The 23,666-nt window shown below is 51.5% G+C and overlaps 2 protein-coding genes across 7 annotated transcripts in view; one reads left to right on the top strand and one right to left on the bottom strand.

Annotated features, from left to right (window-relative positions):
• The window catches only part of NDE1 (nudE neurodevelopment protein 1), an 81,361-nt gene that overhangs the window by 709 nt on the left and 56,986 nt on the right, over positions 1-23,666 (bottom strand). Inside the window, exon 9 of one of the 2 annotated variants that reach the window (XM_023189744.2) lies at positions 7,402-9,468. The exons of the other annotated variant lie outside the window; for it this stretch is intronic. Coding sequence (XP_023045512.1) covers positions 9,459-9,468 — 10 coding nt within the window. The 3' untranslated portion in view covers positions 7,402-9,458. Of the gene's footprint in view, positions 1-7,401; positions 9,469-23,666 lie in introns of those variants that run through there. 2 annotated transcript variants of the gene reach the window in all.
• MYH11 (myosin heavy chain 11) overlaps positions 1-23,666 on the top strand; it is a 157,765-nt gene that overhangs the window by 127,725 nt on the left and 6,374 nt on the right. For 4 of the 5 annotated variants that reach the window (XM_023189735.3, XM_023189733.3, XM_023189732.3 and 1 more), the window contains 13 exons: positions 6,688-6,894; positions 8,751-8,855; positions 8,944-9,096; positions 9,334-9,582; positions 12,095-12,307; positions 12,618-12,830; positions 13,364-13,525; positions 13,959-14,087; positions 14,363-14,451; positions 15,245-15,368; positions 16,353-16,561; positions 18,459-18,567; positions 18,651-18,823. In XM_023189735.3, coding sequence (XP_023045503.1) covers positions 6,688-6,894; positions 8,751-8,855; positions 8,944-9,096; positions 9,334-9,582; positions 12,095-12,307; positions 12,618-12,830; positions 13,364-13,525; positions 13,959-14,087; positions 14,363-14,451; positions 15,245-15,368; positions 16,353-16,561; positions 18,459-18,567; positions 18,651-18,823 — 2,135 coding nt within the window. Of the gene's footprint in view, positions 1-6,687; positions 6,895-8,750; positions 8,856-8,943; positions 9,097-9,333; positions 9,583-12,094; positions 12,308-12,617; positions 12,831-13,363; positions 13,526-13,958; positions 14,088-14,362; positions 14,452-15,244; positions 15,369-16,352; positions 16,562-18,458; positions 18,568-18,650; positions 18,828-23,666 lie in introns of those variants that run through there. The other variant, XM_031934478.1, reaches the window with a different exon arrangement.

Below are 23,666 nucleotides of genomic sequence, written 5' to 3'. Positions count from 1 at the left end.
GCCAAACAGGATGGATCACCTGAGGTCAGTAGTTCGAGACCAGCCTGGCCAACATGGCGAAACACTGTCTCTACTAAAAATACAAAAAAATTAGCTGGGCGTGGTGGTGCATGTCTGTAATCCCAGCTACTCGGGAGGCTGAGGCAGGAGAATCACTTGAACCCAGGAGGCAGAGGTTGCAGTGAGCAGAGATCATGCCATTGCACTTCAGCCTGAGCAATAGAGCAGGATTCCATCTCAAAAAAAAAAAAAGAAAACAAATTGGCCAGGCATGGTAGTGCATTTCTGTGGTCCCAGCTGTTTGGGAGGCTGAGGTGGGAGAATCATTTGAGCCTGGAAGGTTGAGGCTGCAGTGAGCCCTGTCATGCCACCGCACTCTAGCCTGGACAACAGAGTGAGACCTTAATCAAACAATAAAAATAGGCTGGGCATGGTGGCTCACCATGTCTGTAATCCCAGCAATTTGGGAGGCCAGGCGGGCAGATCACTATGAGGTCAGGAGTTCGAGACCAGCCTGACCAACATGGTGAAACCCTATCTCTAACAAAAATATGAAGAATTAGTTGGGTGTGTGCTAATTAGGTGGCGTGTGCCTGTCATCCTAGCTACTCGAGAGGCTGAGGCAGGAGAATCACTTGGACCCAGGAGGCAGAGGTTGCAGTGAGCTAAGATCATGCCACTGCACTCCAGCCTGGGTGACAGAGTGAGCCTCCATCTCAAAAAAAAAAAAAAAAAAAGAATAGAAATGCTTCTCATACTACTAGTATGTCAATTGATCTTCACAACCACCCTGTGAGACAGGTGCTATTAAACTCATTTTACAAGCAAAGAAACTGAGGTCTAAGGTACCTAGAGGTGAAGAAACTTACCCAAAGTCATCATTTTACAAGCAAAGAAACTGAGGTCCAAGGTGCCTAGAGGTGAAGAGACTTACCCAAGGTCACACTGCTAGTAAGTGACAGAGTCATGATTTGCACCCAAATGGTCTGGCCCTAGACCCCACTTTCTGGCCTCTACGGGACTGGAAGCCTGTAGGATGGGTGGGGCCTATTAATATACTGCTCCTCAGGGATAAGCAAAGGTGTAACAACACTTTGGAGGAAATTTAAATGAAACTTAAAACTGGGAACGTTCTATTCGTTTTAATTTCTCTGCAGACTGGAGGCAGGCCAGGCATGGCAGCTCACGCCTCCTGGAATCCTAGCACTTTGGGAGGCTAAGCGGGGAGGACTGCTTGAGCCCAGGACTTTCAGATCAGCCTGGGCAACACAGCGATTTTTCTTTTGTGAAAAAAAAGACTGGAGGAAAACTGTCATTATTTGATTTCAATGGCAGAACAGCTCTCTCCGGCGTAATTTGAGAATGACTAGGTCAAATCACTGTCTCCTGTTGCTGGACTCTTTGGGGTGCATGGGAGTTGGAGCTGGTAAATAGCAGTACTGAATGCTGAACCTTGGGTACTTTTCTCTCCTTTGGGGTAGTTCCTGTGTTTCATTCCCCAGGGTAAGTTTTTTAGCTTGTGACCTTCTGCCAGATTGTTTTCCTGAAAGCCTAAGTTACGTCACCCTCAGTGTTCCAGCTCCTCTACATCCCCTTCAGTGGAAGCTTTTGGTTCTACTAGATTAAGTGGGTGCAGCATTGCCTAAAAATTGTTGGGAGTTTGCATTTGGTTCTATCACTAGTGTATTAGGCCGTTGTTGCATTGCTATAAAGAAATACCGAGATTGGATTATTTGTTTGTTTATTTTTTGAGCAATGGAGCCTTACTCTGTCACTCAGGCGGGAGTTCAGTGGCGTGATCTCGGCTTACTGCAGCCTCCACCTCCTGAGTTCAAATGATTCTCCAGACTCAGCTTCCCAAGTAGCTGGAACTACAGGCACACACCACCATGCCCAGCTAATTTGTTTTTCTTTTTTTTTTTTTTTTAGTAGAGAAAGGGTTTCGCCACGTTGGCCAGGCTGATCTCGAACTCCTGACCTCAGGTTATCCACCTGCCTTGGCCTCCCAAAGTGTTGAGATGACAGGTGTGAGCCACTGCACCCCACCCTGAGATTGGGTAATTTATAGAGAGGCTTAATTGGCTCATGGTTCTGCAGGCTGTACAGAAAGCATAGCAGCTTCTGCTTCTGGGGAGGCCTCAGGAAACTTACCATCATGGTGGAAGGCAAAGGGGAAGCAAGCACGTTTTACATGACCAGAGCGGGCAGAAGAGAGAGAATGGGGAGTGCCAGACACTTAAACAACCAGACCTCATAGGGGCAGCACCAAAGGGATGGTGCTAAACCATTAGAAACTGCCTCCAAAGGCCGGGCGCCGTGGCTCATGCTTGTCATCCCAGCACTTTGGGAGGCTGAGATCGACGGATCACCAAGTCAGGATTTCAAGACTAGCCTGACCAAAATAGTGAAACCCCATCTCTGCTAAAAATACATAAAATGAGGCCTGGTGCAGTGGCTCACGCCTGTAATCCCAGCACTTTGGGAAGCCAAGGCAGGCAGATCACCTGAGGTCAGGAGTTCGAGATCAGCCTGGGCAATACGGTGAAACCCTGACTCTACTAAAAATACAAAAATTAGCTGGGCGTGGTGGCACACGCCTGTAATCCCAGCTACTTGGGAGGCTGAGGCAGGAGAATCACTTGAACCTGGGAGGTGGAGGTTGCAGTGAGTTGAGATTGTGCCATTGCACCCTACCCTGGGGAACAAGAATCAATTGCCGTCTCGCCAAAACAAAGAATAATAAAATTAGCTGGGGGTGTGTTGGTGGGTGCCTGTAATCTCAGCTGAGGAGGCCGAGGAAGGAGAGTCACTTGAACTGGGGAGGCGGAGGTTGCAGTAAGCCAAGATCGCGCCACTGCACTCCAGCCTGGGCGACAGTGTGAGACTCTGTCACTCACACACACACTGCCCCCATGATCCAATCACCTCCCACCAGACCCCAGTGTTCACCTTGACTAGTTTTACGGTTTGGATCTGTGTCCCCACCCAAATCTCATGTTCAATTGTAATTCAATAGAACATGAGATGACAACTGAACATGAGGTTTGGGTGGGGACGCAGATCTAAACTGCATCAACTAGTCAAGGTGAACTGTCTTCCATGCGGTGGTTTACTGAATACCTTTCTGGCGGCTGGTTCATTGCCTGGTCTGTTGGAACCTCAAGTGTTTACATAAAAATAGTAAGTGAAACAATACAATAAGAAGTGCAGCACTTATGTGCCAGAAACTATTCCAAGTGCTTTACAAATTAATTTGATTTCACCTGTGACCCCCGTTAAAGTAAAAATTTCCAGGCCTGCCATTGATCCTGATGGAGGTGGTCTCGGGAGGACCCTCTGAAAAGCACTGCACCGGACTGAGCTCACCCTCACTCTCCAAATGAATCAGTGGACTCTTACTACTTGTCGAGTGGGATCTAAATACTAACCCTCAACAATTTGTCAACTCTATGTATTTTGGACAAATCGGATTTTGCTAGTTGTAACTATGCCATACATATTTTCCCATTCAATTGTGTTCCTTATATTATGTTCAAAAGTTACTTTTTATTTTTTAAAAACTTTGTTTTTAGAGACAAGGTCTTACTCTATCACCCAGGCTGCAGTGCAGTGGTGCAATCTTGGCTCACTGCAGTCTCGAACTCCTGGGCTCAAGCGATCCTCTTGCCTCAGCCTCCCTGGTAGCTGGGACTTACAGGCTTCTGCCACCATGCCCAGTTAATTTTTAACTTTTTTGTAGAGATGGGTATCTTACTATGTTGCTCAGGCTGGCCTCAAACTACTGAGTTCAGGCAGTCCTCCCAGTTTGGCCTCCCAAGGTGCTAGGATCACAGACATGCGCTACCACTCCCAGCCTACTTTTTATTTTTAGACAATTTTAATTGAAATGCGTTATTCCCACCTTCAGGAACAATTAGCCCTCAAGACATCAGTAAGCCACACATGTCCCTTTTAGCTTTATGGCTGGAGGTCGGGCACGGTGGCTCACACCTGTAATCCCAGCACTTTGGGAGGCCGAGGCGGGCAGATCACCTGAGGTCAGGAGTTTGAGACCAGTTTGGCCAACATGGCGAAACCCCGTCTCTACTAAAAATACAAAAATTAGTTGGACATGGTGGCGGTCGCCTGTAATCTCAACTACTTGGGAGGCTGAGGCACGAGAATCACTTGAACCCAGGAGGCAAAGGTTGCAGTGAGCCAGGATTGTGCCACAGCACCCCAGCCTGGGCAACAGAATGAGACTCCGTTTCCAAAAAAAAAAAAAATTATGGTTGGAAGAGTGAGGCCCCAGACAGAGTCACTGACCCTCCCCATGCTTAGGGGTCATTAGACGTGAACAAGGGCTGGAAGTCAAGCCCAGTCCCAGCCGTGCCTCTTTGGGAAGACTCAGTTAAGACCACCAGCAGACAGCACGTCCGTTACTGACCCGCACAAAGCAGGTAAAGGTGGGAACCTCTGCCCATCTCAGGCGCAGGGAAGAAGAGGCCTTTGCCTCTAACAACTTGAATCCTGACATACAGACCTGGTTCCACCTGCTTGTGGGGGAAACATTTAACATCAGCTCCTACCTGGGCTCCCCAGTTCTGGGGTCCTAGGCTGGGCTAAGGTTTCCGGGAGCCCATGTCCTCTAGGGTCCCCACTTCACTGCTTTGTTCCCACCAAGAGACTCCTTGTCCCCATCTAAGGTCCGGCAGCTCTTAGTCATGTCTTGGAGGGAGGACTGGCATCAATGCCCAGCACCTCCCAGGGACCATGGGAAGGCTGAGTGGTGGGTCCTCTCCTCTCGGGATACATGCACTTCTCTCTTTCCCCTTCTCTACAACCTGGAAAGAAGCCCCTCACCCCATCCTGCTTTTGCCCAACACATTTTTTTTTTTTTGAGACAAAGTCTCACTCTGTCGCCCAGCCTGGAGTACAGTGGCGCGATCTTGGCTCACTACAACCTCTGCCTCCCAGATTTAGGCAGTTCTCCTGCTTCAGCCTCCTGAGTAGCTGGGATTATAGGTGACTGCCACCATGTCTGGCTAATTTTTGTATTTTCAATAGAGATGGGGTTTCACCATGTTGACCAGGTTGGTCTCAAACTCCTGACCTCAAGTGACCTGCCTGCATCAGCCTCCCAGAGTGCTGGGATTACAGGCATAAGCCACTGCGCCCGGCTCCAACACACTTTTTTTTTTTTTTTTTCCTGTAGGGCAACTTACATGCCTACAGGAGCTGGTTCCATAAAATAAGTTTCCCTTAACTAGGACAGAAGTAGTAGTGTCAACCACACGACACCTGTGAAGGACAGGGGCAGTGAAATGTGACTGCCCCACCTGCAGAGCCAGCCGCTACTTAGATCTGGCAGATTGTTGCCTTGAAGGAAAGCAAGAGCCCGTTTCCAGATCTTTCGTTGTGTTATTGTTGAAGTTTAGGATTACTGAGGCATATGCAGTAAAATTTATCCATTTTACTGCTCCATTAATTTTAAACAAATGTGTACTGCGTAACCACCACCACAGTCACGATATAGAATGTTAGAGTGATTGATTGATTGAGATGGAGTCTCACTCTGTCACCCAGGCTGGAATGCAGCGGTGTGATCTTGGTTCACAGTAACCTCCACCTCCCAGGTTCAAGCAATACTTGTGCCTCAGCCACCCCAGTAGCTGGGACTATAGGCGTGCGCCACCACCAGCTAATTTTTCTATTTTTAGTAGAGATGGGGTTTTGCCATGTTGGCCAGGCTGGTCTCGAACTCCCGACCTCACGTGATCCACCTGCCTTGGCCTCCCAAAGCTACTTATTTCTGAAACAGGGTCTCACTTTGTTGCCCAGGCTGGAGTGCAGTGGTGTGATCATAGCTCACTGCAGCCTCTAATTTCTGGGCTCAAGTGATCCTGCCATCAGCCTCCCGAGTAGCTGGGACTGCTGGTGTGTGCCCCCCACACCCAGCTAATGTTTTATTTTAGTAGAGATGGGTCTCTCACTCACTACATTGCCCAGGCTGGTCTTGAACTCCTAGCCTGAAGCAGTCCTCCTGCCTGTTTCCCAAAGTGCTAGGATGACAAGTATGAGCTGCCATGACGGGCCTTCAAACAAAGTTTTTTGAAAAAGAAGCTGGGAATCCAGATTTTTATGTGACATTTATTAAAACGTTGGCAACTCATTTTTTAAAAAGTAGTGAAGGGGTCAAAGGGGACATGACGGCAGGTTGGACAGCACTTGTGGGATCCCAGATTGTAACCCATGAGCTTTACAAAAGTAGAATCCAAAGTATCAGCCGGGCGTAGCGGCTCACACCTGTAATACCAGCACTTAGCGAGGCCAAGATGGGTGGATCACTTGAGGTCAGTAGTTTGAGACCAGCCTGGCTAACATGGTGAAACCTTGTCTTTACTAAAAATACAAAAATTAGCTGGGTGTGGTGGTGGGCACCTGTAATCCCAGCTACTTGGGCGGCTGAGGCAGGAGAACTGCTTGAACCCGGGAGGTGGAGGTTGCAGTGAGCCGAGATCGCGCCACGGCAATGCAGCCTGGGTAACAGAGTAAGACACCATCTCAAAAAAATAAACAACAAAAATAAAAACCCCAAATCTCTTACTGGTGATTGTGTGCCCCCTGCCATGTGCCTTCCTGGACCTCTCTGAGGGAGGACAGGGCAGGGTCTGAAACGTTCTCCCTCCCCTCTGCTTCCTTCGCCAGGCCAAGGCAAACCTAGACAAGAATAAGCAGGCGCTAGAGAAGGAGAACGCAGACCTGGCCGGGGAGCTGCGGGTCCTGGGCCAGGCCAAGCAGGAGGTGGAACACAAGAAGAAGAAGCTGGAGGCGCAGGTGCAGGAGCTGCAGTCCAAGTGCAGCGATGGGGAGCGGGCCCGGGCGGAGCTCAACGACAAAGTCCACAAGCTGCAGGTGAGGTGGCGGCGTGGTGGGCGGTGCTGGGTGGTGTCCAGTTCTGTGGGAAGGAGCCTCTTCCCGGCTCGCTGAGGTCTCTCTTGCTGCAAGCCAAGTCCTTTCCTCTAGTTGCGTTCCCAGAGAGGGGGCGATGATCTCCCGGTTCACTTAAATATTAAAAAAAACCTTCTGGCTGGGCACGGTGGCTCATGCCTGTAATCCCAGCACTTTGGGAGGCACAGGTGGGTGGATCACCTGAGGTCAGGGGTTTGAGACCAGTCTGGCCAACATGGTGAAAAGTCTCTACTAAAAATATTAGAAATATTAAAAATATTTTAAAATTAGCCAGGAATGGTGGTGGGCGCCTGTAATCCCATCTACTCGGGAGGCTGAGGCAGGAGAATCGCTTGAACCCGGGAGACAAAGGTTGCAGTGTGCAGAGACCGCACCATTGCACTCCAGCCTGGGCCAAAAGAGCAAAACTCTGTCTCAGGAAAAAAAGAAAAAAAAAAAAACCTTCCTTTGCCAATTTGACAAGTATTTATTGAGTACCTGCTGTATGCCAGGCACTGTGCTTAATCCTAAGAAACAGCAGCAAGCAAGAAGAGACACTGTCCCTGCCCCAGTAGGACTCCAGCCGAGTAAGGGGAAAGGAAGACATGAATAATCACATAAATGAATGTCAAGTGATGCAGCAAAGGGAAGGCACATGATGCCTAAGTGTAAATAACCAGGAGGCCTAACCTGGGGGAGGAGGGGCCACAAAAGCTTCCCTAAGGAGCATGGATAAGTCTACCAGGCAGAGGGAACAGCATGTGCAAAGGCCCTGTGGTAAGTAGAAAAATTAGGAGAGAGACAAATGACCAGTAGAGCTGGAGTGCCCAGTTGGGGTTGGGGGTAGGGGGAGACAGCAGAGAGTGGGGTGGGAGGAGGAGGTTGTACCCAGATGATGTGGGGTTTTGCAGACCTATTACACGTATGTTGGTCCTCCCTCTGGGTGATGCGAAGCTGTTGAGGGGTTTTAAGCTGACGAGTGACACGGTCTGTTTGTCTTTGGTCTCCTTTCACTTGGAACAGACAGTTAGCCTGCCTTTCCACTCGTGGGGATGTGGCCAACGTTTTCATAAATATTTAACATGTTCACAGCCAGGGACCAAGGGGCAGGGGAAGCATTGAGTGAGATGTTTTTTTTCCCCCATGGAGGTGAGAGCAGCGGTTTTGCTGCCCTCATATAAGCAGTGTCAAGATCATTCATAGCCTCCTTGTCAGTGGAAGAGATGGAGGGGTAGGCTAACACCTTCAAAGGGACTTATGCAGAGACACTAGGGAGTAAAAGCCAGAGAATACACAGAGGGTGTTTTTACCTTTAGGGTCTGAGTCTCTGGCTTTGGCCATCAGGGTCAGTGAAGGGACAAAGAGTAGGAGTGAAGAAGGAGGTGATGGAACAGCATCCCTCGGACATTTAAGTACCATCCTGGTCTCCTGTCTCCAACCTTAGAGAGTGGACCAGCCAGAGCACCTCGTCTGGACTCTCAGACCTGCTGCTTTGTCTCTACCAACCTTGGCAGGGATCTAGGATCCATTTAGTGGGATCAGGTCCCAGTCAATATAATTGGGGCTCAAATAAGTTCTTAGAACCACAGAGTCGAGGGCCAGGGTCCCAACTCATAGGTGACGGAATTCCCTTCGAGCCACAGACTTTTTTTTTTTTTTTTTTTTTATCAGAGTCCCATACCTTGTGGGTATTTTCTCAATCAGTGGACACCTCAAGTCCTAGCCCATGAGGGTACACCATGTGTTTTGAGTAAAAAGGGCTCCTTTTAATGAGGATCCCTTTCTAGAGGCTTTGACTAACAGTCTCTTGGCACCCTCAGAATGAAGTCGAGAGCGTCACGGGGATGCTTAACGAGGCCGAGGGGAAGGCCATTAAGCTGGCCAAGGACGTGGCATCCCTCAGTTCCCAGCTCCAGGACACCCAGGTGAGTGTCCTGCCACATCATCCAGGGGACCTGGGGGGTGGCCTTCCTCAGGGCGGGTCCCTGGGACCTCCGTGCGTCCCTTTTGCAGGAGCTGCTTCAAGAAGAAACCCGGCAGAAGCTCAACGTGTCTACGAAGCTGCGCCAGCTGGAGGAGGAGAGGAACAGCCTGCAAGACCAGCTGGACGAGGAGATGGAGGCCAAGCAGAACCTGGAGCGTCACATCTCCACTCTCAACATCCAGGTGCCTGCCCTGTGCCCTTGCTTCCATCACGGGTCCTCTCAACTTCTCTGCGCTGAGATCCCCCACAGGCAGATCGTGGTGGAGTGTTGGTGCCATGGTGCTTGACCCCCCAGCTTCCCCTGTTATTGGGTTTCTCCAACAAGGAGACATGGTTTTCGCTTCCCAGAGTCTGTGGAGCCAGGGACAGGGGTCACTCATGGTCCCCCTCTCACCCTACCCTGGACGCTGTCCTTGTAGCTCTCCGACTCGAAGAAGAAGCTGCAGGACTTTGCCAGCACCGTGGAAGCTCTGGAAGAGGGGAAGAAGAGATTCCAGAAGGAGATCGAGAACCTCACCCAGCAGTACGAGGAGAAGGCGGCCGCTTATGATAAACTGGAAAAGACCAAGAACAGGCTTCAGCAAGAGCTGGACGACCTGGTCGTCGACTTGGACAACCAGCGGCAACTCGTGTCCAACCTGGAAAAGAAGCAGAGGAAGTTTGATCAGGTAGAGGGCATGCGGTGTCCTCCACTCTGGCCGTGGACGCTGGGTGGGGGAATCAGCTCTGCAGAGTATGACGCGTGGCTCCCGCCCATGCCTGCATCCCCTCTCCACTCTGTGGGGAGCCATGGGAGGCTCTCTTAGCTTGTCTTGGGCGACCATGGAGCATTGAGGCTACCGGGTCACAGTAAGGATGGCACAGAAGTCTTGATGTCTTGTGACTTTTCTGGGTACCAGCACCATGAGGGTCACCTGCACACATGGTGATGCCTTAGTTTCTAGCCTCAAGAAGGAATGAGGTGCATATTTCATTCACTAAAAATATTTATGGAATACCTATTGAGTAGTCTCCCAAGTAATTCAGTTTCTATACTGTTAATACCACTCTTCCCTAAGATTTCATTCTGTAAAATTCCAAGCACACAGAAACGTTGACAGAATTGTACAGTGAACATCTGCAAGGCCACCACCTTTACTCAAGTCATTGACACTGTATTATATGAACTTTATCACATATTTATTTATTTTGAGACAGGGTCTAGCTCTGTCACCCAGGCTGGAGTGCAGTGGTGCGATCTCAGCTCACTGCAACCTCTGCCTCTGGGTTCAAGCGATTCTCCTGCTTCAGCCTCTCAAGTAGCTGGGATTATAGGAGTGCACCACCACGTCTGGCTAATTTTTGTATTTTTAGTAGAGATGGGGTTTTGCCATGTTGTCCAGGCTGGTCTCAAACTCCAGGCCTCACATGATCTGCCTGCCTTGGCCTCCCAAAGTGCTGGGATTATAGGCATGAGCCACTATGCCTGGCTCACATATTTATTTATAAAGACTAATTCTGTCTATCATGCCTTATCTCTTGGGTACATTTCAGACCAAATTACATCAGTACGTTTCCCCTTCCGCACTTCAATATTGCATATTAATTAGAGCTTATTTTTAAACATAGTTTTGCTTCTTTTGGGGTAAAACTTATATGTGATGAAATGCACCACTCTTAATTGTATGGAAAATGCAGACCGCTGTATGACCCAAACCCCTAAATACCAACTTTTAAGATATATTATTATTTAGTAAATACGATTTAGTTTACAGGTGACTCAGGGTTATTCTAAAAATCAGTTTGAGAGGCCAGGCACAGTGGCTCACACCTACAATCCTAGCACTTTGGGAGGCTGAGGCGGGTGCATCACTTGAGGTCAGGGGTTTGAGACCAGCCTGGCCAACACGGTGCAACTCTGTCTCTACTAAAAATACCAAAATTAGCTGGGCGTGGTGGCACATACCTGTTATCCCTGCTACTTGGGAGGCTGAGGCAGGAGAATCGCTTGAACCCAGGGTGGGGCGGAGGTTGCAGTGAGCCAAGATTGTGCCACTGTACCCCAGCCTGAGTGATAGAGGGAAAACTCTGTCTCAAAAATAAATAAAACGAAGATTGTACAGTGAGGCTAAATGCCAGATGCCTGAGGGATCCTTACCCCTCCCTGACTGGCCTCATAGTGTCAGGACTTTAGATGACATCCCAGTTCCTCCTTTTCCCATCAGCCACCTCTCCTCTGGGCTGTCAGCTCATCTTCACCGCTTCGTTATCTGGTTGAAGGCCTGAGGTTGCTTTTATTTTCCTGTCACAGTGTAGTGCAGTGTCACATGTAGCATGGGATTTTTGTGTTGACTGTGCCATTCAGAGGTCCCTGTCTTTGCTGAATAGTGGAAGTTTGGCTTTTGGATATTACAATTTATAATCTGCTCTGTCCTCTCTGAAGATGAGATTAACGTGAGCATGGAATGTTCTCTGAGTTGCTTCTCCAAGCGGAGAGAGATGTATGCAGGGCCACCCACACTTACCGTTTCCCTACTAAGGCCCTTAGGATACTTTTATGAGATATTAATAGCTACTTTTGGCCATGAAACAAAATAATAACTAGCTTCTGGTAGCTTTAAATGTCACTTTGACCTCAGTGTGCTCTAAGCAATGTGGGCAGCTTTAGTGGTTTCGAAGCCCAATTTGGCCAGGTGTGGCGGCTCACACCTGTCATCTCAGTGCTTTGGAAGGCAGAGGCAGGAGGCTCACTTGAGGTCAGGGGATCGAGACCAGGCTGGCCAACATGGCAAAACCCTGTCTCTACTTACAATACAAAAATTAGCCGGTCGTGGTGGTGGGCACCTGTAATCCCAGCTACTCGGGAGGCTGAGACAGGAGAATTGCTTGAACCCAGGAGGCGGAGTTGCTGTGAACCAAGACTGTGCCATTGCACTCCAGCCTTGGTGACAAAGTGAGACTCCATCTAAAACAAACCAACAAAAAAACGATTCAGCTGATTTCTGGCTCTGCATAAGGTTGATGTAGAATTCAGAAGGCCAGATGATTATATAAACTACTCCCATAGATAACCTACATTGCTTACACCTGCACCTCGATACATTCGGTAGGACACAGGGCTTTTCTCCGGTATTTACAATTCAGTGAAGCTGACCCCGGATGTGCCTAGAAGTCACCTTTGGGTCTTATGCTGTGTTGCAGTTGTTAGCCGAGGAGAAAAACATCTCTTCCAAATACGCGGATGAGAGGGACAGAGCCGAGGCAGAAGCCAGAGAGAAGGAAACCAAAGCCCTGTCCCTGGCTCGGGCCCTTGAAGAGGCCTTGGAAGCCAAAGAGGAACTCGAGCGGACCAACAAAATGCTCAAAGCCGAAATGGAAGACCTGGTCAGCTCTAAGGATGACGTGGGCAAGAATGTAAGTGGCTCTGCGTTGTTTTCTTGTCCAAGTTTCGCCCACCCACCCTCTGTGCCGTTCACCAGTCCATGGGAGAAGCTGGCTCTGGGCCTTTTTCACAGCGAACTATCTTTGGAAATGGAAGGTTTATTGGACTGGTGCAAAGGCTGGGAGGGGCTGAGAATGGCAGTCGAGGATGGGTCTCAGTTGGGGGGGTTCGAGCTCTCAGGGGCCATCTTGAGTCCCAGCCATGCATCCTGTGGGAAGCCAAAGCCACCTCCCTGACCTCCTGCGCTGCCGCTCACGGTGGGTTTCTTAACTGTATTGGCAGGTCCATGAGCTGGAGAAGTCCAAGCGGGCCCTGGAGACCCAGATGGAGGAGATGAAGACGCAGCTGGAAGAGCTGGAGGACGAGCTGCAGGCCACGGAGGATGCCAAGCTGCGGCTGGAAGTCAACATGCAGGCGCTCAAGGGACAGTTCGAGAGGGATCTCCAAGCCCGGGACGAGCAGAATGAGGAGAAGAGAAGGCAACTGCAGAGACAGGTGCGTGCTGCCGGGAAGGCCAGCAGAGGGAGGTCGGGCCTTGTTCATTCCTATCACCACCTCTCACGGTCGGCATGGAAACCGTTTTTTTTCTTTTTTGAAACAGTCTCGCTCTGTTGCCCAGGCTGGAGTGCAGTGGCGTTATCTCAGCTCACTGCAACCTCTGTCTCCTGGGGTCAAGCAATTCTCCTGCCTCAGCCTCCCGAGTAGCTCAGATTACAGGTGCACGCCACCATACCCAGATAATTTTTTTTTTTTAAGGGGAGACGAGGTTTCACCATGTTGGCCAGGCTGGTCTTGAACTCCTGGCCTCAAGTGATCCATTCTCCTGTTGGCCTCCCAAAGTGCTGGGATTATAGGCATGAGCCACCCGCACCCCGCGCGATTCCGTTTTCTCATCTGCAACTTGGGATGAGATGCCTGCCTCGTAGCGGGGATGTGCTGGGGAAGGGGTGCAATGACATGCTGCCTGGGTGGGCTAAAGGACCTCCCAGGGGCAAGTGGGGCAGCACACATCTCTCTTCCTCGCCCAGCTTCACGAGTATGAGACGGAACTGGAAGATGAGCGAAAGCAACGTGCCCTGGCGGCTGCAGCGAAGAAAAAGCTGGAAGGGGACCTGAAAGACCTGGAGCTTCAGGCCGATTCTGCCATCAAAGGGAGGGAGGAAGCCATCAAGCAGCTACGCAAACTGCAGGTGGGTGACACTGGGAACTCGGGACACGGGCAGAGGGAGGCCACAGTCCCCTCAGGCCACCAAAGTCAGCAGAGCAGGCTCCAGGAAGCCAGCCCACACCTGCCATTGGTGTGGGTTCAGCTGGGGCTTTTCTAGCACCATTCAGGTTTTGGTGGCTGTCTCCTGCCCTGGGTAGGGCAGCATTATTAGGTATTTGGCCACTGCTCTCAGATCACATCAGGGGCTTGGCTTCTTAGGCAGGTCTGTGGAGCCCATCCAGAATGGTGCTCCCAGCCCGCCACCAGCCACCTGGGACTGAGGGCCATGCTCATGCAATGGGAACTTCTTCGTGGTTCACTGCAGACGGGTGGGTATGCAAAGCTAAACTGGACAGCAGAACTTGGAGCAGTAAGGACATCTGAGCTTGTCCTTCCTGTTGTGTTGACTCATGCAGGCTCAGATGAAGGACTTTCAAAGAGAGCTGGAAGATGCCCGTGCCTCCAGAGATGAGATCTTTGCCACAGCCAAGGAGAATGAGAAGAAAGCCAAGAGCTTGGAAGCAGACCTCATGCAGCTACAAGAGGTAAAGCCTTGTCTTGCTAGGACAGCCTCAGACGCGGTGTCATGGTAGCAACCCTTGGCAGCTCCAGTCTGTGCATTCCCAGATTTCATTTCCTCCTCCTGTGGGTTCCACCTGTCTAGAAAGACACATGCTTCCCTCCGCTATGGATTCATGGGGCCTCCCCTCAGCTCAGAGGAAGAACATGTACTTTCAAGGGTGGCTGAGGAGGCAGGGTGGACTCTCGGTGGGGCTTGGCCTTTCCCTGGCAGACAGCAGGCTTCCTCCCACCCACCTAGGACCTCGCCGCAGCTGAGAGGGCTCGCAAACAGGCGGACCTTGAGAAGGAGGAACTGGCAGAGGAGCTGGCCAGTAGCCTGTCGGGAAGGTAGGAAACTGAAGGGAGGAAGTCGGCTCTGAAGCAGAGGATGTTGGGAGAGGCAGTATCCTTGACCTCCATTTTATTAAATTTTTTGGAGACAGTTTCATTCTGTCATCCAGGCTGGAGGGCAGCAGTGAGATCTCGGCTCACTGCAATCTCCACCTCCCAGGTTCAAGTGATTCTCCTGCCTCAGCCTCCGGAGTAGCTGAGACTACAGGTTTACGCCACCAGGCCTGGCTAATTTTTATAATTTTAGTAGAGGCAGGGTTTCACCACGTTGGCCAGGCTAGTCTTGAACTCCAACCTCAGGTGATCCTCCTACCTTGGCCTCCTAAACTGCTGTGATTACAGGTGTGAGCCACCGTGCCTGGAACTGGACCCCCACTTCAGTGCTGCTGCTGACAAAGCATCCTCTGAGATTGGGGACAGACCCACGGTGGTTAGGTTTTCCCTCAGCGCTTTCATGCCTCTGTTTGGGGGTGTGACTGCTTTCATTCATTCCCAATAAGTAGCTGTGTGGGGAGAAGAGGGGGCAAAGAAGAGTCAAGGAGGAGTGTGCTGGTCCCCATCCCAGTTCCAGCTTTGCTAACACGGACCCGGTCCAAGTCCCGGCCGTCCACTTCCTGGCTGTGTAACTACAGATGAGTCTTCTCTACAGATCAGTCTTCTAATCCTCTCCAAGCCTCAGTTTCCCCCATTAGATGATAAGGGAAATCCCTCTGAGGCATCACTCCAAGGAAGGGGCATCTTCTAAGTCGGGGGAGGGTAGAGGCCCCCAACATGGCTGCCCTTCCCCCAGGAACGCACTCCAGGACGAGAAGCGCCGCCTGGAGGCCCGGATTGCCCAGCTGGAGGAGGAGCTGGAGGAGGAGCAGGGCAACATGGAGGCCATGAGTGACCGGGTCCGCAAAGCCACACAGCAGGTGAGGGCTGCCTGGGCATCACAGTCTCGCTGCCTACTGTCTCTCCTGCAGCAGGATCCTGCACCGGTCAACACATGCATGGCGGCTTCCTGCGTGCAGGCCCCGGATTGAGGGACAAGAGGGTGGCGGGGCCTGAGAGTAGAGATCCAGGGCCCTCACACCAGTGCCCAGGCTGCTGTCTTCAGAACACCCATCTCCACGCTGCAGTGTCTCATTTTCCAGCCACGGCGTGTCTGGCTCCCTGTACCTCATGGCCGTCCCTGGAGTCGGGGCCTTGGGGTGCTCTTTCATTGTGTTTTCCCCCAGCTGAAGCTCTGGCCTTATCCAGTGGGCCCTTGGTGATGTCACTGAGCACCAGTTCCATGGTGGGCACTAGGGACCATCCTGTGACCTGCAGCCCCTTGTGGTGTAGGGTGAATAGGCATCGTTCTCCAGGCGACTCCAGGACAGAGAAAACAAGGGACAAGTCACTCGCTCAGCCTGGGTGGCACTGTGACACTTGCGGAAGCACCTCTTTTTTTTGGAGACAGGGTCTCACTCTGCTGCCCAGGCTGGGGTGCAGTAGCGCAATCTTGGCTCACTGCAACCTCTGCCTCCCAAGTTCAAGGGATTCTCCTGCTTCAGCCTCCCAAGTAGTTGGGACTACAGGCACCTTCCACCACTGCCTGGCTAATTTTTTTATTTTTAATAGAGACGGGGTTTCACCATGTTGGCCAGGCAGGTCTCGAATTCCTGACCTCAAGTGATCTGCCTGCCTCAGCTTCCAAAAGTGCTGGGATTACAGGTGCGCGCCACAGGGCCCAGGCTGGAAGAAGCTCTTGAGTGGAGTTTTATAGGATGAAGGAGAGGAGGACAGGGCGCCCGGATCAAGGGACTTGTGCAGAGACCAAACAAGGCTGGAGGCAGCAGGAGGAGGTGCATGGTCTCAGTGCCCTGTCCTGGGCTTCCCTGAGACCACCTCACAGCCTTCACTCTCTTCTCCAGGCCGAGCAGCTCAGCAACGAGCTGGCCACAGAGCGCAGCACGGCCCAAAAGAATGAGAGTGCCCGGCAGCAGCTCGAGCGGCAGAACAAGGAGCTTAGGAGCAAGCTCCAGGAGATGGAGGGGGCCGTCAAGTCCAAGTTCAAGTCCACTATTGCGGCACTAGAGGCCAAGATTGCACAGCTGGAGGAGCAGGTCGAGCAGGAGGCCAGGTATGCGGGTCTGGAGTTCTGAACCCAGTTTGCCCCGGGGTGATGGACAGCAGGGGTCATAGTGAAATCAGGGAACCTCTTCCAGCATCAGTTCTGGCTTGTAAGAAGCAAGCTCTGTGGTGCCCACAGTGCAGGTGTGGTGTGAGAACTGAATGTAAACACAGCAAAAAAAAAAAAAAAAAGTGCCCTGCTGGTGCCTGGCCTAGAGCAAGCACCTAAAATGTGAGCTGCTCTTAGCATCGCCATGGTCCTCCTGACATTAACCAGCCTTCCCAGCAGAACATGTGGCTTTTCTCAGCCTGTGGGGAGAGCATGCTAACAGACCAAAAAGCCAACCAGGGTGGACATGGTGGCTCAGACCTGTAATCCCAGCAATTTGGGAGGCCGAGGCAGGTGGATCACTTGAGGTCAGGAGTTTGAGACCAGCCTGGCCAATATGGTGAAACCTTGTCTGTACCAAAAATTAGCCGGGCGTGGTGTCACATGCCTATCATCCCAGCTACTCAGGAGGCTGAAGCAGGAGAATCGCTTGAACGTGAGACGGGGAGGTTGCAGTGAGCCAAGATCGTACCACTGCACTACAGCCTGGGTGACAGAGTGGGACCCTGCCACACACATACACACACACAAAAAAAAACCCAAAAAACAAAAGTCCAACCAGCAACTCATTCGGTACACACACTGGAAGGCTTCTTAATTATGAGTCGAATGAGGCATAAGATCACAGCACATTTCTTACCATTGTATTCTAAGGATTCTCACCCATTCTCTTCTAGCAGTGTTTTCGGTAATTCACATGCCCTGCAATGCACCCATTTAAAGTGTGCAATTCAAGGGCTATTCGTATATTCACAAACATGTAAAACAATCACCAGTCAATTTGAGAACATTTGCATCAGCTCAAAAAGAAACCCCAGGCCCGATGTGGTTGCTCATGCCCATGATCCTGGCACTTCGGGAGGCTGAGGTGGGTGGGAGCAGCACTTGAATCCAGGATTTTGAGACCAGTCTGGGCAGCATAGCGAGACTTTTTTTTTTTTTTTTTTTTTGAGACACAGTCTCACTGTTTCCCAGGCTGGTGTGCAGTGGTGCAATCTCAGCTCACTGCAACCTCCACCTCCTGGGTTCAAGCAATTCTTCCACCTTAGCCTCCCAAGTAGTTGGGACTGCAGGTGCATACCACCATACCTAGCTAATAACTGTATTTTTTAGTAAGGACGGGGTTTTGCCATGTTGCTTCAGGCTGGTCTCGAACTCCTGACCACAGGTGATCTGCCCACCTCGGCCTCCCAAAATACTGGGATTACAGGCGTGAGCCACCACGCCTGGCCAGAGACTCCATTTCTATGAAAAACTTTTAGAAAGTCTGAGCATGGTGGTGTACGCCTGTAGTCCCAGCTATCTGGGAGGCTGAGGTGGGAGGATTGCTTGAGCCAGGAGCTCAAGGCTGCAGTGAACTATGAAGTAGGGTGGAGAGCAGGCATTGGAGCACCACTGCACTCCAGCCTGGGTGACAGCAAGACCTTGTCTCCCCACAAAAAAGTAGAAACCCCATGCCCTTTAGCCACTCCTTTCAGTCCCTGGCAACCAAAATCTACCTTCTGTCTCTATGGATTTATCTATTCTGGACATTTGTTATCAATGGAATCACAACCTACGTGGTCTGCTATGTGTCTTCTTTAACTTGGCAAGGATTCCAGGCTCATGTATGCTGTGGCGTGCGTTCATCCTTTATTCCTTTTCAGGGCTGAATACTATTCTACCATCTGATGGATCCTTGAGAGGAGTCCAGATGTGGGGCTCAGGAGAGCACTCAAGATGCCACCTCCAGGTGACACACCAGCTGCAAGGGGTGCCACCCTCCTCTGAAACCACCTGTTTTCCTTGCTGTTTGCAGAGAGAAACAGGCGGCCGCCAAGTCGCTGAAGCAGAAAGACAAGAAGCTGAAGGAAGTCTTGCTGCAGGTGGAGGACGAGCGCAAGATGGCCGAGCAGTACAAGGAGCAGGTAGCCCCCGCAGCCCAGCCTCCCTCGAGCCCCCAGCCCCCCAGCCGGCCTCCCCTACCCACCCCTCCAACTCTCCTCGACAGGCAGAGAAAGGCAATGCCAGGGTCAAGCAGCTCAAGAGGCAGCTGGAGGAGGCCGAGGAGGAGTCCCAGCGCATCAACGCCAACCGCAGGAAGCTGCAGCGGGAGCTGGATGAGGCCACGGAGAGCAACGAAGCCATGGGCCGCGAGGTGAACGCGCTCAAGAGCAAGCTCAGGTGAGGAGCCTGTGGCCCAGGAAGACCTTGTCTCTCAGGCCAGAGAGAAGTGCTGGGGGCTCAGGCTCCCTTCGGCCTGCAAACGCCCCCTGTGCCCACAGCCACCACTCCCTGCTGTGGTTTATTCCTGCTCCTCCTTAATCATTAAGCTTAATGTGGGCCAGGCACGGAGGCAGGCCCAGATCAGACCGGGGCCCTGCCTGGTAACAGCTTACCTTCTAATTTCTTTAACGATCGACCACCTCCCATCCCGTCCTCCAGGTGAGGAGGAGGAAGGGACTATCCCCACTGCCTCCTCCAGCCTCTCCTTCATTGCATCACTGAGTCTTCATGGCATCCACTGAAGCTGCAACACCGCCCCCTGGCACTTCACCTCCTTCCTGACATGCTCTGCTCCTCCTTTCTCCCCCTCGGCACTGCCGCCACCTGGGCTGCATTATTCTCGGGTATGGGGGCTGTCCAGCATTCCCGTCAGTGGGAAAAAGATCCCTGAAAAGTAGCAGGTGCTTACGTTCCTGGCCTCTACCCACCGGCTGCAGTAGCCCCCACTCCACCACCCTGCAATGTGACAACCGAAAATGTCTCTAGGTGTTGCCAGAAGTCCTCTAGAGATGGGAGGGTACAGCTGCCCCCCAACCCCGCTGAGAATTCCTGCTGTCACTGGAGTGGGGGCTGTTTTCTCTCCCACGCCTCTGGTACCTTGGGGTGTCCCTACTGTTTCCAAGGGCTGCTTCCACCATCCTGTCCATCCATCCCAGTTGGCTCCCTGGAGGTTTTAGCTCCCGGCTTCCTGTCTCCCACCCCACTCCTCACAGTTGTCCATGATTTTAATATCCATGTGGGCAACGCAGCCTCTCGGTTCCTTGACTTTCCGGGTGATCCTGCTGCTTCTACCAGCCTAACCAGTGCTCCTAGGAGCCCTCATGATTTGACCCTCAGGAATCTCATTGTCTGCCTGGCGCCACCTTTCTTTGGCTCTGTCCCCAACGGGGTCTTCACTCCCTCAATGCTATCAGCCTCTGACCCAGTTCCAAACCAACCGTCTAGTAACCCCCGTCGCGGAACCCCAACAGCCAGTTCCCCCTCTTGCATTGCTGCAATCACTTGGTGAAAGCACAACCCTAATGAAACTCAACACTTGGCCGGGCACAGGGCTCACACCTATAACCCAGCACTTTGGGAGGCCAAGACAGGTGGATCGCTTTCAGCTTAGGAGTTCAAGAGCAGCAAGACCCCATCTCCACAAAAAGCAAACAAACAAAAATCAGCCAGGCGTGATGATGCACACCTAAAATCCCAGCTACTCAGGAGGCAGACGTGGGAGGATCAGTGGAGCCCCAGAGGTCAAGGCTGCAGTGAGCCATGATCTAGCCACTGCACTTACCCTGGATGAGAGAGTGAGACCCTGTCTCAAAAAACCCAAAACCCATTCTCCATCTTTTCCCACAGAGCAGGCCTTGCTCAGGGGTCTCCCTCACACCTCCCTTATCTTCTCACTCTCTGCTCTCTTCACTTTTTCTTTAAACTTATTATCGCTCCTCCCCATTGTCACTCTCAGCTGGGGACCTTACTTCCTACTTAAATCAAAAGCAGAAATGATCATGAAACGTGCACAAGCTCCCACTGCCTCATCACCCTACCTCCCTGCACCTCTGCACACTTCTACTTTTTTTCCATTTCTGTGCTGAACCCTCTGGCACCAACCAAGGCCAACACCTCCATTGGACCCAGCCCTCTTGTTCACTCAAGCACATGGCTCCGAAAATCCTTACTTTGCAAGGTTTTCTCTTTCATTTGCTCCATCAGCAAATGGAATAACCTCTTAGCCCCACATCTACCTTGCTACCCTTACTACAAAACTGTATGTGAATGCCGAAACCCCGTCTCCACCAAAACATATAAAACTTAGGTGTGGCGGCACATGCCTGTAGTCCCAGCTACTCAGGAGACTGAGGCACAAGAATGGCTTAAAACCAGGAGACAGAGGTTGCAGTCCAGCCTGGGTGACAGAATGAGACTCGGTCTCAAAAAAGACTGTGAAGAGCTGCTGGTTCCCCTTGCCCCCACCCATCACTCTCCCAGAAGCCTCCCACGGGCGACACCAATGGCCAGATGTCCTCTGACAGGGCAGCAGCACGTGACGCAGCCCATCATGCCTCTGGCCTGATTCACTTGCTTCCCTGGACTTCCCAGACACCATCCTTGCCTGCTTGTCCCCCCGATCTGTGGGGTTGTCCCTCTTCCTCTCCTCTGATGATCCCTCATCTCAAAACCTGCTTACCACCAGAGCGCCCTAGGGTATCAACTTAGTTCTCTTTGGAGATGCAGTCTTGCGCTGTTGCCCAGGCTGGAGTGCAGTAGCACTATCTCAGCTCACTGCAACCTCCGCCTCCTGGTTCAAGCTATTTTTGGCTAATTTTTGTATTTTTAGTAGAGATGGGTTTCACCATGTTGCTCAGGCTGGTCTTGAACTCCTGACCTCGTGATCCACCTGCCTCGGCCTCCCAAAGTGCTGGGATTACAGGCGTGCACCCGGCCTTAGTTCTCTTTTCATTTCTGTCCCCTGTTCTAGGTGAGAGGTCTCAACTAGTCTTGGCGCTTTAGAATTCCATCTGTATCTAATGACTCCTCAGTTCATCTTTGAGAAGCCCTAGCTTCTTCCTAGAACCTCAGACTGGCCTCCCATTCCCACATGGATGACTATAGGCAGCTCACACCAAACGTGCTGTACCCCAAGCCCTGACTGAATGAACTTCACCCCCAAACTGGCCCCTCTCTCCAGCCGAGCAGCTAAAATGAAGTTGCCAACAATTCAGATCACAAACCTCGTGATCCTTCTTAACATTTTTGTCTCCTTTATGCCCTGCATCCCATCTGTGGGAGAATCTGGTCAACTTGCCCTAAACAATCCTGCCCAGGCTGGGTACAGTGGCTCACCCCTGTAATCCCAGCACTTTGGGAGGCCAACGCAGGTAGATCACCGGAGGTCAGGAGTTCAAGGCCAGCCTGACCAACATGGTGAAACGCCGTCTCCACTAAAAATACAAAAATCAGCCAGGTGTGGTGGGGTGTGCCTGTAATCCCAGCTACTCGGGAGGCTGAGGCAGGAGGATCGCTTGAAGCTGGGAGGCAGAGGTTACAGTGAGCCGAGATTGTGTCACTGCACTTCAGCCTGGGTGACAGATCCAAATTCGATCTCAAAAAAAAAAAAAAAAAAAAAACTCCAATGTCTAGGATAGCACCAGGCAAAGTGAACCTTTATCCCTCGGGTCCCAGATATTTCCCCCGCTTCATTCTCATGCCACCACAGCCATGTGCTAAATCTCTTACCACCTTTAATACCGATGACTTGATCTTTTCTTTTTAATTAAGTTTTAATCATACATGCATGTAATTGCAAATAAAACATACCACCCCTATATATTTAAACCAGCAGCACCTCTATCAACCGGTCACAATGAAATTAATACAATGAAAAGAGTATCAAGTTCAGTATCTAGCTACTGTGGCCACAACTTCATCACCAAGCCCTGAAGGCTACTTCTCCATTATAAAGGGAGCGACAACAGCCATTAGCCCCAAGTAGACTCGTTTTGAAAAAGTTGGAAAGGAAATGACTTTCTCAGGGTGCAGTTCAGTTACCGGATGGCATGCCTGGAAGCCATCTGAAATCACCTCTAGAGTTTGGGGACCCCTGCACGAGACAGGGAAAAATCCAAACCCCTCTGAAAAGGGGAAGAAAGCAGCTGAAGCAGGGCACCAAGCCTTCAAGGAAGAGCCCCACTCGCTGCAGGGCGAGGGCTTGTTGGCCCCCCATGGACAGGAAAGAAACCAGGCCTAAGCTCCCACAGTACAGCTGGGGCCTGGAAGCATCTCCCATGGTTGAGGGAGAGCTGTTGTCACTGTAAAGACTCCCAGGAGCCAGGTGCGGTGGCTCTCGCCTGTAATCCCAGCACTTTGGGAGGCTGAGGTGGGTGGGTCACCTGAGGTCAGGAGTTTGAGACCAGCCTGGCCAACAAGGTGAAACCCCATCTCTACTAAAAACACAAAAGTTAGCTGGGTGTGGTGGCGGATGACTGTAATCCCAGCTACTCGGGAGGCCGAGGCAGGAGACTCACTTGCAACCCAGGAGGTGGAGGCTGCAGTGAGCCGAGATTACGCCACTACACTCCAGCCTTCAGAGCAAGACTCTGTCCCCCCAAAAAAAACCCTTGGACGTGCTCTGCTGGCAACCGGTCCCCCTGCCCCTCCTGAGTGGCTGGGCTGAGGGATGGGGACACAGCCGCTCTGACTCTCTACCCCACTGCTGTCTCTGGTTCCCTTTCTCAGGCCCAGTGATTTTAATTTTAATTTTTATTTATTTTTAGATAGAGTCTAGCTCTGTCGCCAGGCTGGAGTGCAATGTCGTGATCACAGCTCACTGCAACCTCCGCCTCACAGGTTCAAGCACTTCTCCTGCCTCAGCCTCTCAAGTAGCTGGGATTCAGGAGCGCACCACCATGTCTGGCTAATTTTTGTATGTTTAGTAGAGAAAGGGTTTTACCATGTTGTCCAGGCTGGTCTCAACCTCCTGGCCTCACATGATCTGCCTGCCTTGGCCTCCCAAAGTGCTGGGGTTACAGGCATGAGCCACTGCGCCCGGCCGGCCCAGTGATTCTTGAGCACACACTGGATATCCCCTGTGGACTCTGTCCCAGACACTTGAGCCTTTTTGGGCAGCCAAGGGCAGAGTGGGACAAAAAGACCGTTTTTGCCAGTTCCGACATGAACACACACGTAATGCAGGTCGAAGGTCTGTCCTGCCTTCTTTTTTAGGTGCACAAAAACATAAAACTGGGCACTA

Source organism: Piliocolobus tephrosceles, chromosome 17 (assembly GCF_002776525.5).
Source record: "Piliocolobus tephrosceles isolate RC106 chromosome 17, ASM277652v3, whole genome shotgun sequence".
Classification (NCBI taxonomy): Eukaryota; Metazoa; Chordata; class Mammalia; order Primates; family Cercopithecidae; genus Piliocolobus; species Piliocolobus tephrosceles.
The sequence above is the reverse complement of the archived record's forward strand: the minus strand, read 5'-3'. Positions and strand labels throughout refer to the sequence as shown.